General features: G+C 46.6%; 1 protein-coding gene and 2 long non-coding RNA genes across 3 annotated transcripts in view; 2 read left to right on the top strand and 1 right to left on the bottom strand.

The window, feature by feature from the left end:
• Positions 1-8,388, bottom strand: part of LOC144180451 (uncharacterized) — a 16,462-nt gene extending 8,074 nt beyond the window's left edge. The window contains exons 1-2 of the long non-coding RNA XR_013324421.1: positions 8,227-8,388; positions 5,210-5,260 (exon numbers count right to left, since the gene is read on the bottom strand). This is a non-coding gene — a long non-coding RNA (uncharacterized LOC144180451). The remainder of the gene's footprint in view (positions 1-5,209; positions 5,261-8,226) is intronic.
• On the top strand, positions 2,014-4,202 carry LOC144179125 (uncharacterized). The gene is made up of 2 exons (XR_013324154.1): positions 2,014-2,316; positions 2,752-4,202. It is a non-coding gene; the product is annotated as an uncharacterized LOC144179125 (long non-coding RNA).
• A 186-nt stretch (positions 8,389-8,574) lies between the features above and the next one.
• On the top strand, positions 8,575-12,730 carry LOC144179123 (rhomboid-related protein 4-like). The gene has a single exon (XM_077707354.1). It carries the CDS (start codon positions 8,874-8,876, stop codon positions 10,221-10,223), a length of 1,350 nt encoding a protein of 449 aa, XP_077563480.1. The 5' UTR covers positions 8,575-8,873; the 3' UTR covers positions 10,224-12,730.
• The last annotated feature ends 497 nt before the right edge of the window (positions 12,731-13,227 follow it).

The raw sequence follows: 13,227 nt of genomic DNA, 5'->3' as shown, positions 1-13,227 counted from the left end.
CGGTGCATTTCAGCCGTCAAGAGAAACTGAACAAACAGAACAGAACAAACTTTTAAGCAGGTGATGGTGATCTGGCAAAGTCCAGAATAGGTACCAATGAATCAGTCACTCAAGTGCACCACCGTACAGCGCTAAGTGCCGGCACAAATTGAAATGTGCCTTGCTCTTTTTAATAACCGGAACCCATTTTGTAAAATCCTTCGAGCAACGCTGTCAGTTTAAAGTGTAATGCTTCAGTAATTTTCAAGAGTTTGAGATTTCGTGTATAGTGTGGGAAGTGTGTATGATGATGAGGCATGGGCATGTAAAGAGGCAGCGAAAGTGGTGGTGTGCAGTGAAAACACGTTCTAATTCATTCATATTCTCTGAGAGCTTCACCTGAACCTGCATATTTGAGCTTTTTTGTAGCAGTAGTCAATTGCTGTCACTTGCCCGCATGACAGCAAATGAATAAAATTTGTGATACAGTTTTCAGCTTCTCTGAATCTCTGGATTCTTTCCGCGAAGGTAATCACTAGAGACCGGAACTTTAGCAAAATGCCTATTTTTTATTCCAGTCCGTATCGAGCCTATTTAACATATAAGCATGAACTAAAGGAAGGGGAACATTTTAAGCAATAGTTGATTGTGCCTATACGTGCCTATTTTGAGGTTCGTGCCTATACAAGCTTTTAAGCGCCTATAAATGCCTTTTTTGTGCTGTCGAGTACAGACTTTGCCTCAATCAGTCGTATATCTCGATGGAAAAAAAGGAAATCTATTGTTGGACTGATGGGAATGCATGAGCATCTTGTCTCTCTCCATTGCTAACTTGAGGCCTCGCCCGATGCTCATTCCTTTCTCTTCAGACATCCGCCACGCAGAGTTTCTTTCACCCCACTCAGTAAAGCGTATAACCACAAAAATATCATCATCTTCTTCCTACACTATGCCAACCATGCTTAGCGTTCTAATAATCTCAGCGGTCTCGTTTTCTCGCTCTAGCAGCGGCTTTGGCTGCCTGTCTTTCCTTTTGTAGTCTGCCAGTATCGCCATTAGCCGCAGTATTTTTCATTTCTTCCTCGTTTGCCACCCTAAACTGGCTGCGTGCTCGATAATTATACAACGCGGGCAATCAGTGGCAGGAGTCACAGAGACCCGCCGAGACTCCCCGTGACTGACGGGCACGTCTGCAGAGGCAGCTGCCGCTCAGTCGCACTCCTGTTAAAGTATTCTTAGCACCGTCGCTCTCGTCACTCACGCAGCCGGCGATCTCTAAGCGCTATCTCACTTTACCGTTTTTGGGTTTATGTCGCTGGCTGTTTGACAGAGTGACGCGTAGCGACGGAAATATTACCCGAAATGCCCTATATATTGTTCGCGCAATAATACAGTGCTAACAGTGGCATGAATTGTTTTGTCACAGACAGGAGAACACGTGTTTTGAGGAATGGTCTCGTCGAATTTAGTCTGCAAGGCATGCAAGGTGAAAATAAAGAGTACGCGTTGTCCCCCAACCAGTCGGCGTGCAGCGAGTATAGAAAACAGTATGTTGTGAATGGGGGTATGAAGTAATGAAAATGACGAGGCACGCTGGCGTTGGAAATGGGTTCGCACTGGCTTGTTTGGAAGAAAACAAGAGAGCAATTGAAAACGTTGTATTTAGCATTTTTAAGGGTTTTTATTGAATGCTAGCGGCATAAAAAGATTCTTGCGGGTTCCGTCGGCGCGTCGTCTGCTAGCGCCCCCAACGATAGCGCGCAAGCGCCAGCCTGCGAGGGAGCCGGCCAATGGAAGCCCTACCTCTCAAGGCCAGGACGGTACTGCGGGAAAGCACAGCTACTCTCTCGGCAAGATGCGCAACATTGACTTTCACGCCTTTCCTTCTGCTTAAAAAATTGCAAATAAATCTGAACCCTTTCCCACTTATTTACCTCGGACGGGATTTCGAAAAGCCTTTCTAAACAATGCAAAACAATTACAAATTGCTCGCGAATCCCTCCCCCCCCCCCCCCCCCCCCCAAAAAAGGTCGGATTTGTTTGGTGTCGAGAATATTGCAGCGCAGATTGCACGCGGGCGAGGCTAGAGCGTGCCCTAGAGAGGCAGCGCGAGGCTAGCTTGTGGCAAGATTAAGAGAAAACCTATTGACCCTATCACTACAGCCAGCACGTCAGCGTAGTTGGCGTTTCTGCTCTCTCCGTAATCCGTCCGAAGCCTGCCGACGAATGCCGAAGATTAAGACGCCGAAAAGTGTCCTTATCCGGCAATGGACCAGTGGATCGCAGTGCTACACCGTCGACGGAGAAACAGTATTCTGCCAACCCTGCGGAAAGCAGGTGAGAATACAATACTTTCCACTTGATCTTAATTAACGATATCATGCACTTGACGTGAACACTGGACCAACCGTAAACGTGACGCCTCCAACAGTGCTTACGCTAAATTTATTCTGAATGCTCTCAGAACTTGCCAATAATGTGCGTTTTAAGAACTTTTTACGGTAACTGCTATTCATTGTTGTGCAATGTTTGCAACCTAATTCGGGAACTGGCTTCCTTATTGAAAATTTCCGGCACAGTGTTGGTCGGATTGTTGTATAAGCATCATGATTTTAAAAACGGTTACCTGCTATTGCGCAGCTGGCCAACTTCGCCATTCCTTGAGCTATTGTCAGGTTTACAACTCTACATGACTAAAAGCAAAAGTACACTAGCAACGTTTCACGTGCCTTACGCAATATCTTAGTTTTCGTTACTGTTTTCTTCGCGCAGGTACCCTGTGAAAAAAAGTTCCACTTGCAGCAGCATGAAAGAACAGCACTGCATCAAGCCAATGCTCTGCGCAACCAGCCGTCGACATCAAGACAATCGTTCCTGGCTGAAAGTATTGCTCAAGGAAAAAAAAGTGAATTCAGCGCTGACCTGTGCGAAGCATTAGTCGCTGCTAACATCCCTTGGGCGAAAATCGAAAACAAGACTTTCAAGAATTTCTTGCAAAAGTACTGCAAACAAAAGGTACCATCAGAGTCGACTCTTCGCAAGGAGTACCTGCGACCACTGTACGAGAAGACGCTACAAGAAATTAGAAGAGAAATCGGTGAATTCCACATTTGGATTTCTGTGGACGAGACGACAGATGTCACCGGACGAGTACTCGGTCACTTTGTAGTCGGAAAGCTTGACGCAGAAGAGAAAACAACACCCTTCCTGGTTTGCTCAAAAGAGCTAGAAAAAACTAGCGGAGAGACCATCGCCCGCTTCGTGAACTCGTCATTGAAGCTTCTGTACCCCTCCGGAGCCCACGACGACCGAGTACTGCTGCTCTACACAGATGCAGCAGCTTATATGCTTAAGGCTGGTGCACTTCTCAAGGTTTTTTACCCAGAACTATTGCACGTCACTTGTCTTGCTCACGGGATTCATCGGGTGTGTGAAGAGCTACGAAAGTCGTTCAGTTCGGTCAACGAACTGATAGCTGTAGGGAAGGCGGTGTTCCTCAAGGCTCCTTCCCGCGTTCGTGCTTTCAGGGAGCAGCTGCCGGGTGTACCTCTTCCACCGGAGCCTGTTGTTACCCGCTGGGGAACTTGGCTGACGGCAGTGGAATACTACAACCAACACTTAAACGGTGTCAAGGCTGTTGTAAGCAGCTTTGCTGAAGATGAGAGTGTCGCCGTGAGAAGGGCCCAGAAGGTTCTACATGATGTTACACTTGCATGTGACTTGGCCTATTTGTGTGCCCATTTCACGTTCTTGGCAACAACAATACAGAAACTTGAAAGTTCGGGCACAACGCTGACTGAAAATATTCAGCTGATTTTGGACGCACAGGAAAGGTTCGCTAGTGCTCCCAGGGGACCGGTTGCTGACAGAGCTATAGAGAAGCTTAAGTCTGTGTTGGACAGAAATCCCGGATTTTCGACGCTGACGGAACTGTCTGAGGTTTTGAGCGGCGGACATACCGCGATTCCAGATGGAATCAAAACATCCAACGTGCCAAAGTACAAGTACGCTCCGCTAACCTCAGTGGATGTGGAGCGTTCTTTCTCTGCGTACAAGACGATATTGACTGACAGAAGGCACAACTTCAAGCCCGAAAACCTGGAGATGGTGCTTGTTTGCCACTGCTTCCACAGCCTTTCGCACAGTGTTGCGTCACCCTAGATATCTTGAAATCGTCACCCTTGAGTGTTTTATGAAGAAAATAAAATTGCATTTTCAAAATACCGATGTTTGTAGCCTGTGTTTACTCTAAACCGAAAAATTGCACTGAAATACGCCGCCTGAGTAAATATTATTCGAGCCTATATATGCCTATATGGTAGTACTTAGTGCCTATATATGCCTAAATTTCAATTTTGAGCGCCTTCAATAGGCGCCTAAAACCCGTTTTTTTAGTGCCTAAACTTCCGGTCTCTAGTAATCACACACTACATACTAGCATCGCCTTACTGAAAAGGGTGACTTTTGTGGCTCCATTTCAAACATTCACTTTAAAGTGGCAACTTTTATGGCTACTTTAGGCAACTTCCCAGCAACTTTTCCTTATTATAAGGACCTGGTAACCCTGTTGACGGCACCTGTAACAAGTGCGTGTGACTGTGGCATCCAAATCTATGCGAGGAGAAATATCAGAGAATAACACCCTTTAACGAACAAGTTATAGTTTTCTTCAGGCAATAGCAGCACTAAAATTAGGTTACATTTAATGTAGATCTATTAGAGCCAGTGGCAGTATGGCCACGCACCATTACACCAATAAGAAGGAGAGGCCAATAACAATAATCCAACCAGAAACAGGCATGAATCTCTGGGCACTTGATGTGCCCTTCAGATGTTCCCACTTCTTTATTAAAATAGCCATGTGGGTGCTTCTTTATACTCCTGAAAATTTTACATTCTTTACATTCCTGAAAATGTCGTAAAAGTAGGGTGTGCTCACGTAGTATTTTACAACAAGCTATCTCGAATGCCAATAGGAAAGGCAGATGGGATGATCTTACTGAAACACACAGGAAGCTGGCTGTCGACAGTTGGGAATCACAAATGTCCCCTTTGTGTTTGACAGAAAGCCACACTCAGGAACGACAGGTTGAGCAGAGAGCACTGCCCTGTTGTCGGCTCTTGGGCTGCAAAAGAGCAGCTGCCTGTTTTGCCGAGTGTACAATTCCAAGTTAGAGTTTGGTGGCCTCAGAAGAGCGAGCAGCTTTCCCTACTGTGAATACCGCCTTACCTTGGAGTCGTGTTCCCATTTCAGCAGACAGTGGCATGCCCCAAGGTGCACCTAGAAAAGCGAAATAGAACGACCGCTTGTTTGAAAAGGACACTGTGTGCGACTTCAGTGTTCAATTCCACATGTTCCAGTTTTAATGTCACCATATCTGTATAAACACGATCAATAGAACGGGCAATCAGCTGAAGCTCATGATGACATCGGGCCCACATTCGTTATTGAGTCGTCTATCACGGCGGCTGAAAAAGAAACTGCAATTTACGAGAGAACCGAGCGATCGTGTTCATTATAGTTTGATCCCAGTATGCATTTTCATGCTCACTTCCCGTTGTTTTTACCTGCATATTAATATCGGCTTATTAATTTTTATTTTATTTTCTTTTAGCATTTATTGTTTCTTTCTTTTGTGATACACATTAAGACAAACCCTGGCTGCTGTCTTGTGGTTTATTCTGTTCTGACATCGGGTCTGCCGTCAGTCTCTTTCCGCTGTTTCTGCCCTGCAAATATTGCTCGTAAAATCGCAGTGATTACCGCATCCCAATGGTCATTCAAGTTGTTTCAGCCACCGAAGATCTCGGAGAATTTAAATTTAGCACCTTGAAGCAGCAACCAGGCAAAAGGTTGCAACTTAATGAAACATTATGAGTTAACTAAGGCCACTATATATGCTGGCGTTTAAGGCACATAGCCAGTTTGATATTAGAGTCGAACCTCGTTTTAACAAAGTAGTATCATAGCAGTAAATTAGTTGGTTATATCCTATATTCGTTGTAACAGTAAACGTAATAATCGGCTCCAACAAATCGGCAATCTGGCTAGCGCAAAAATCCCAGATACTAAAATGCAATAAATATTCTAGTCTTTGAACCCGCTGGAAATGACGTAACCCGTACCTGTTTCCTTGTGGCATTTCAAGCTAAATGAGTCACAACACGAAAACGTGAAATTCCAAAAGAACATAGTTCGCTTCACAAAACAGGCCTGCGTTCTGATTTATTTGAAGAAGGGTGGTATCTTCGCCTGGCAGCTTGTCACAGCCCTGCAGGGCCCTTTCTACTTTTGTAGATTTACAAACTGTTGCTCCTTAATTTTTCTATTTTGCTTCCTTAATAAGCTTCCGAGTCTGAGCCGTGCGCGAATCAAACATTTCTTTCTTTATAGCCGATATCACATGCAACAGTGGTGGTTTCGGTTTCGTTATAAGAAGAATAAGTGTAACTGAAATAAAGCGTGACCAACCAAAGTTTGTAGTTAGTTTGCTATTGTCAATAATTCGCTATAACAGTGTTCGTTATAAAGAGGTTCAAGTGTACATTGACAGAAATGTTCAAGTATGCCATGGTTATATCAAACCTAGAACTGAGTCGTTCCACATGTGATTGATTGATTGGAGCTTATTTACTCTTTGTGCAGCAACACATGCAAGAACAGTGTTGGACTCATGTGCATTTCCATGTCTGGACCTCAGTAGTGGGCTGTCAGTATACAGTAGACTCCCGTTAATACGAAGCTCACTGGGACCGCAAAACACTTCGAAATAACGGAACTTACAAGTGAACAAAAAAAAGCACAAGATAACTGCACAACGCGTCTCCCCCCTTGATTTTGTTCAGAATCAATCGAGCATACGACACAGGTTGCCGTGATAGTTGAGACTTATTGGGAAAATCGAAGCCTGAAGCGTTCACCACAAAAAAATGCTCACACGGCGCTGCGCGCAACAAGGAAGGTTGAGGACATCGAAGAGAGAAATGCGTGGGTTGGAGCAGGTTTCAAATGGCCTGCCGCTTTAGCAACTGTGTGCTGTCTCGGTTACAATGGTACCAGCATCAGCACACGGCGTTGTTCCCGCGTTTGAGAATTTTGAATTTTATTGTGGAATGATGGTCATTCAATGCTTTTTATCCCGAACAACTCCCAATCATTCGATGTAATAAACTTTAGCTTCAAATTATTCACCAATTTCTGCCGCTGAACTGCACGTAAAAATGCCAGGACCATTGAATCTCGTCTTATTAACCGAAAATTCCAATTAAGTGACATCAAATTATCGAGAGTTTATGCTCGATTACACTCGAAATTCCATTTTACACAAAGAAGCAGAGCCCATTTAAACAAGCCTGGCATGAATTACACACTACATTTCAATTTTTATCCGTCACTGCACAATTTAATCACACTACATTTCAATCAAATAACGTCACTGCACAATTTAATCACGAATTGCTCTACATGAGCGCTAGGTAATAGTTACTGTAAGATGACCGCTAATGTCTATGCGCTCCAAGTGCTATGCTACAACAAGAATACAGGAAAGTGTTCATTTCGCTCAGTGTCATTACAGTCTCGGTCCACCGAGGATAGTCCGTGGGTAGTCCGGAGGGTTCCTTGAAGCCATATGGATAAATGGGAAAATGGAATGCCGGACTGCATCCCAGCAAGCCCGCGGTGATTCCGAGACTATACAGCGAAGAGCCCCGGTATCTGTCTACAGGGCCTACAACATTAAAGGGGGTACGTTTTGGTGTAACCCTGTACACGCCGCGGTGGCTCAGTTGCGCTGCTGAGCCCGAGGACGCGCGTTCGACTCCCGGCCGCGGGCCGCGGCCACCGCTTTTCTGATGGAGGCGAAAAGCAAAGACGCCCGTGTACGTGATTTCGATGCACGTTAAAGATCCCCAGATGGTGAAATTAATCCGCAGCCCTCCACTACGGCGCGCCTTCTTCGTAACGCTCTTCTTCGTAACCTCCAAATAATAATAAAAAAGTTCACCTACCACGCATCGCATACTGCTTGGCTTTCATTGTACTGTTCCTAAAACATTTGATTTGATTTCAAATTCCTGGAAAGTTCAAATACAGCAGAAAGCGAACTGGAACGCGAACAATTAAATGTTCGCGCCATAAGCTGCAGCCGCGCAACACGCCACACGAGCATAAATAAACAAGAACAAGAACATGCGTAATAACTGATCAGACTGAAAGCTGGAAGATCATCTCGCCTAACAACTTACAAATATCGTAGCAAAAGGATGTTTCGTTTCTGTAAGGGCAGCCCAGCCTCCTTGTGACCATGACCACAGTGACCACAGCAACCACAGTGCCAACGTTTTACCAGTTTTACTAGTTTTACGGCAAAAAACATTGAAGTCATTTGCCAATCACTCCAGGGGCAAAATGGGACAAGCCAGGAAACAGAAAATGAAATAAAAAAGAAAAAAATTTGGTAAATATGATGCAAAATATTACAAAACTTAAGTCAAAAACTTACGAAAAGATTTTATTTGTCTAACATCAGCAGTAAAATGTACAAGATCTAGTAACCCTGGCTAGTGTCAGCAGAAAAAACAAAAACAAAATACACGTGGCAGCTGATCGTTGGGCGAAGCTTGTAAACATATGAAACCGTAACATTCCCGTGTCGTTGCAGCATGTTTAAACGGCGATCGTCGCGGCTGCTTGCACTCTGCGTGAGTCGCCTAGAGTCTGCTGATGGCCATCGCCACCACACGAATCGTATTTACGTTCCTCGGTGAGCAGTGCGCGAGTACGCGCGAGACTTAGCGCTCGCATTTTTTAAACTGCGGCCGGTACAAACTGGCCGGTTAGAAGTCGTCACCGTCAAAATTCTCCTTCTCCTGTGCCAACGTCGCTTGCCATCATGCAGCCTAGACGCCAGAAAGACGTTATGGGAGTGTTGCTTCTTTTGAATCACGTCCTGTACAGGGTAGGTCTGGAAGTGATTCCTCCCGTCACACTTTTGATCGTGCTGGCGCAAGCTGCCGTGTATCTTCAAGTGTTCGACTTGCCGTGGAGCCGCCTTTCCGACGCTTGCATCAGCGTCGACGCAGTGCTATTCAGGAAACAGTGGTGGCGAATCTTGTACGGCACCATCGAGCACGCCGACAGCCTGCACCTCTACTACAACATGGTGTCTTTTATTTGGAAAGGAATGGTTCTCGAAAACATGCTCGGAAGCGGCCAGTTCCTCTACATCGTTTCCCTCTTCTCGGTTCTCTGCGGCGGCACTCTTGTGGGCCTGAACTACCTTCTGGGCACCTTCGTCGACAGCTCGTTCTACTACCAGTGCGCGGTCGGTTTCTCCGGCGTCATCTTCGCCCTGAAAGTCCTCGACAACCGGTACTTCCCTGGGCAAGGGAGACGCGTCATGGGCCTAGACATCAACCTTCCCTCGGGGTACGTCGTCTGGCTGGAGCTCGTCCTGATCCAGCTCATCACCCCGAACGCCTCGTTGGTCGGCCACCTCGCCGGCATTCTGGTGGGGCTCGCGTACGTCTACGACATCGTCAAGCCTATGGCCGACCTCGCCTGGAAGCTTCTCGGACAAGAGCCCGTGCGGTTCGGGCAGCGGGGTCACTACCTGGGTCAGCGGCCGCGCCACGTCGAACTGGGGACGATACCTTTTGGCGCGATTCTGCTGTCGGCAGCGCTGATTGCGCTGCAGACCAACGTCGTTCCGTTCGAGTGGAGGAGCGCCGTGAAGGGTCATTGCATGACTTCCAACCTCGTGTTCGGCCACCACCAATGGCAGCTGCTGCTGCTGCCGGCGTTGCACACGTCCGAGCCGCTGCACCTAATCTACACAGTGCTCTCGCTGCTCGGTCTCGGCTACTACCTCGAGCGGAGGACGGGCGCCGTGCGCTTTATGGTCGAGACGGTGGGCCTCACCGTCGTCATCAACTTCGCCCTCTGCCTGTTGACCTACTACGTTTTCCCGAACTATAGGGAAGTGGCTGGGGTCCGTGGATATGAAACGCAGTACAAGTGTTTCTTGGGCCTCACGGCAACAGTGATTGCGATGAAAGGACTCTACGCGGCTTACTATCCATGGAATCAGTATCTGTTCTTGTTCTTTTTGGTGCCAGTGCCCAAGCTCATTGGTCCCGTCTTGGAAATTGCGTTGCTATATTTTCTATTCCCTCACGTGTGGATTGTTGGAAATGTGATAGGTTTCGTAGCGGGGCTCTTGCTTTTGCAAACGTCTCATTAACAGCTTTAAGTCAATGCTTTATGGTTCCTTGCGAACAATTTGTAGTATTCTAGCAACTGCAAATTTATCGTACTGTGTACATTATTGCAATCGATGTATATTTGAAATTTCGTACCTGCCTTATCAGGTTATTACGCACAGTGGCTCTTTTTGGGCGCTAGTCAAGCTTTTTATCTTTTAACGTGGTGGAACATTCACGAATGGTGGCCGGATAAAATTATGACTCTTAAGTAGGCTTATCTTCTACTTAACTAATGATTTGCAATGTGTGACCATTGAAATTCATGTATAATGAATGAACAAATAATACGACTAAGCTCATTGCTTTGATTTTGGCACTGTGTTGCTTTGGTTCGTTGGTTTCCCATTGCCTCCCGCGTGGATTGTTCTTAATGGAATAGCTTTTGCAGGAGGGCCCTCGCCTTTGCTAACAGCTTTTAGTAGACGTTTCCGAAAAATTTGCAGCAACTGTGAAGTTGTACTGTGTACTTTGCTTTACAGTGGACATGTATGTAAAATTTTGTTCCTAATGTAGCCCAGTTATTATACGCCATTGCCAACTTCAAGTGGTAATTGCAAGTGCTTTGACGTTTTAATGGGACGAGGTATTTATAAATGGTGCCCTGTTAAAGTCCAAAAACTCAGCAGAGGCTTATCTTTTTACTTAAGGAATAATATGACACGCGAGGCCATTATTGTGCATAATGGACGTACAAATAACACGGTGTTATTATATCATTAGATTGCTCAGCAGGGCAAGAAATATAGCTGGGCGGTGATGCAGGTGCTGCCTAGAACTGCAATGGTACTAATATTATGACAAACTGAAGCACAAAACACGGAAGCATGTGTTCTTCGACACAGGCCAAGCTATGTGCCTATGGCTCTCTGGACAATCCTGTGTACATATGCATACCTGCCAACTCTCCCGAATCGTCTGGGAGACTCCAGAGTTTCAACCACATCTCGCGATTGTACGAAGGCCATCTTGACTCCAATGAAAAGTGATCATTACAGCAGTGAAGTCGTTGTTTTTTAATTGTGCATACTTCACAGTCCTCCCTGCTGCGACATTTTTGGCGCTGCGGAAGAGCGCTTGTTACCATACTTTTAGTTCCTTCTAACCAAACCGCAGATGACTGCAAAGTATTTTTAGGCACTGTATATACCGTGCACACAGTGCATCTGGGCGCTGCTGGCTGCAATGTTTGTAGCTTACAAAGGCTGGCCCTGAAACACGCTCGCCACCATACCAAAAGAGGGCGAGGTAAAAAGTATCGCAGCGTTTGCGTCTGTCTGTCTCATGATGCAAGAACAAAGCAGCTCAAAATAAACACCCTTAACCCTTTATGATGTTAGTCTCCAGTCTTCTGTAATTTCCAAAATGTAAACTAAAAGAAAAAAAACCAGCAGCACCCCTCCCGCCCGCTGTGGCCTCCTGATTGATTGTAGGGTTTAACGCGCCGACACAATGCAGGTGATGAGGCACGCTGTAGTGGAGGGCTCCGGATTAATTTTGACCACCTGGGGATCTTTAACGTGCGCCGAAATCTCATACACATGGCCGTTTTTGCTTTTCGCCTCCATCAGAAAAGCGGCCGCCGCAGTCGAGAATCGAACTCGCGTCTTTGTGCTCAGCAGCACAACGCCTTAGCCACTGAGACACCGTGGCGGGTTTGCAGTCTCCCGAATTTTCATGTTGCTAGGTTGGCAGGTCTGCATATAGAATCCTGAATTCTTGTCCTGTGATATGGTTTTGACTATTGCATAGGGCACGAAAGTTTCTTCCCACCATATCTGAAATGTAAAAGTGTGCACTGCTGCTGTTCTGGGTTTGTGCTCGGTTCTGGACTCATGTGTGTGGCTGCTGCTTTGCTTTGTGCATTGACCTCCAGTTTACATCTAGGTGCGTCGCCACCCTGCTATCTACATGCGCATCTACTAGAACGCCACAATATGAATACTGGAGTCCCCAAAAAGCGTTTATGATCATAATTAATCTATTCTAGTTAGCGTACCGCCTCGGTGTGCCGCTACCCTGTGCGCGTGTGCTGAAGCTCTGGTTGCTGCGGTGATGCCGCCCTCCAACATATGTTTGGCCGAGCCGGAGTGCGTCTGCCGCGCTGCGCTCCCGCGGTGGCGGTGAATCACAAACTGTTGTACCGGGGATGGTGTTGATTCTTGCATCGCCGAGCGGACGACTCTCGTTTCCCCCTCTAAGACTCAATGTGCGCCAGCTTTCATGTTTCTGGGGGAGAGCGTTATTGTGTGTCTACTTTTCGTGCCGTGTGCAAACGCCAGGGAGGCAGCGGGACCATTGCAGCTTCTGTGTATTAACTCGGTGCTTTCAGTGACCGAGTTAATACAGACCGAGTGCAGACTGCATCGGGCTTCCGTTAGGAGCGCTGCTCTGTCCGAGTCATACTGTAAGCTCGCCCGTAAGGGTGGTGTTCCTGTATCGTTGTTGACATGCATCTCTCGCCATGCAGTAAACCAGTTAAGTTTGCCTTCGGCTCTCTGTAGTCAGCACCAAGGCAGCACTTTGCTCGCCGCTCGGCCACCACGCTACCACTACACGACGGAGGCGACGGAGCTCGGTACGGGACGCCTTCGCCAATGTAACAGCTACTGTTGCAGGAGTAAGCAAAATTGTCCATAGTCCTAAACAGGTATACACAAAATTTCTATATAATTATATAGACCTTATGCAAAAGTGCCGCCATCTACCCGACGAAAAACGAAACGAGCACGCGACGCAATGTTGGGGGATGGCGGTCGAGTGATTGCTTGGTGCGGAGCGTGTAAGAGGCTTTCTCGCCTTGGCGATCCTTTTATATTCATATTTAAGCGCAGCAAAATGAGCGACGAGTGATCTGTGGACCTTTCTCTGCTGCCCACATTTGCGGGCGACTTCGTAAATACGCATTATGCATCGAAAAAGCAGTCAGGGAGGCACCGGCAGGGAAGCTGTTGGAGGCTGTCGCATTTCTTCTCTTTTTTTTGG

Source organism: Haemaphysalis longicornis, unplaced genomic scaffold (assembly GCF_048455015.1).
Source record: "Haemaphysalis longicornis isolate Haplotype H1 unplaced genomic scaffold, Haemaphysalis longicornis Haplotype H1 scaffold_4, whole genome shotgun sequence".
NCBI classification, from domain to species: Eukaryota; Metazoa; Arthropoda; class Arachnida; order Ixodida; family Ixodidae; genus Haemaphysalis; species Haemaphysalis longicornis.
Note: the sequence above shows the minus strand (reverse complement) of the source record. Positions and strands in the feature narration are given on the sequence as shown.

What these genes read in the sequence shown, in the direction of transcription:
- LOC144179123 (XM_077707354.1), top strand. Translation starts at nt 8,874, where the DNA reads ATGCAGCCTAGACGCCAGAAAGACGTTATGGGAGTGTTGCTTCTTTTG.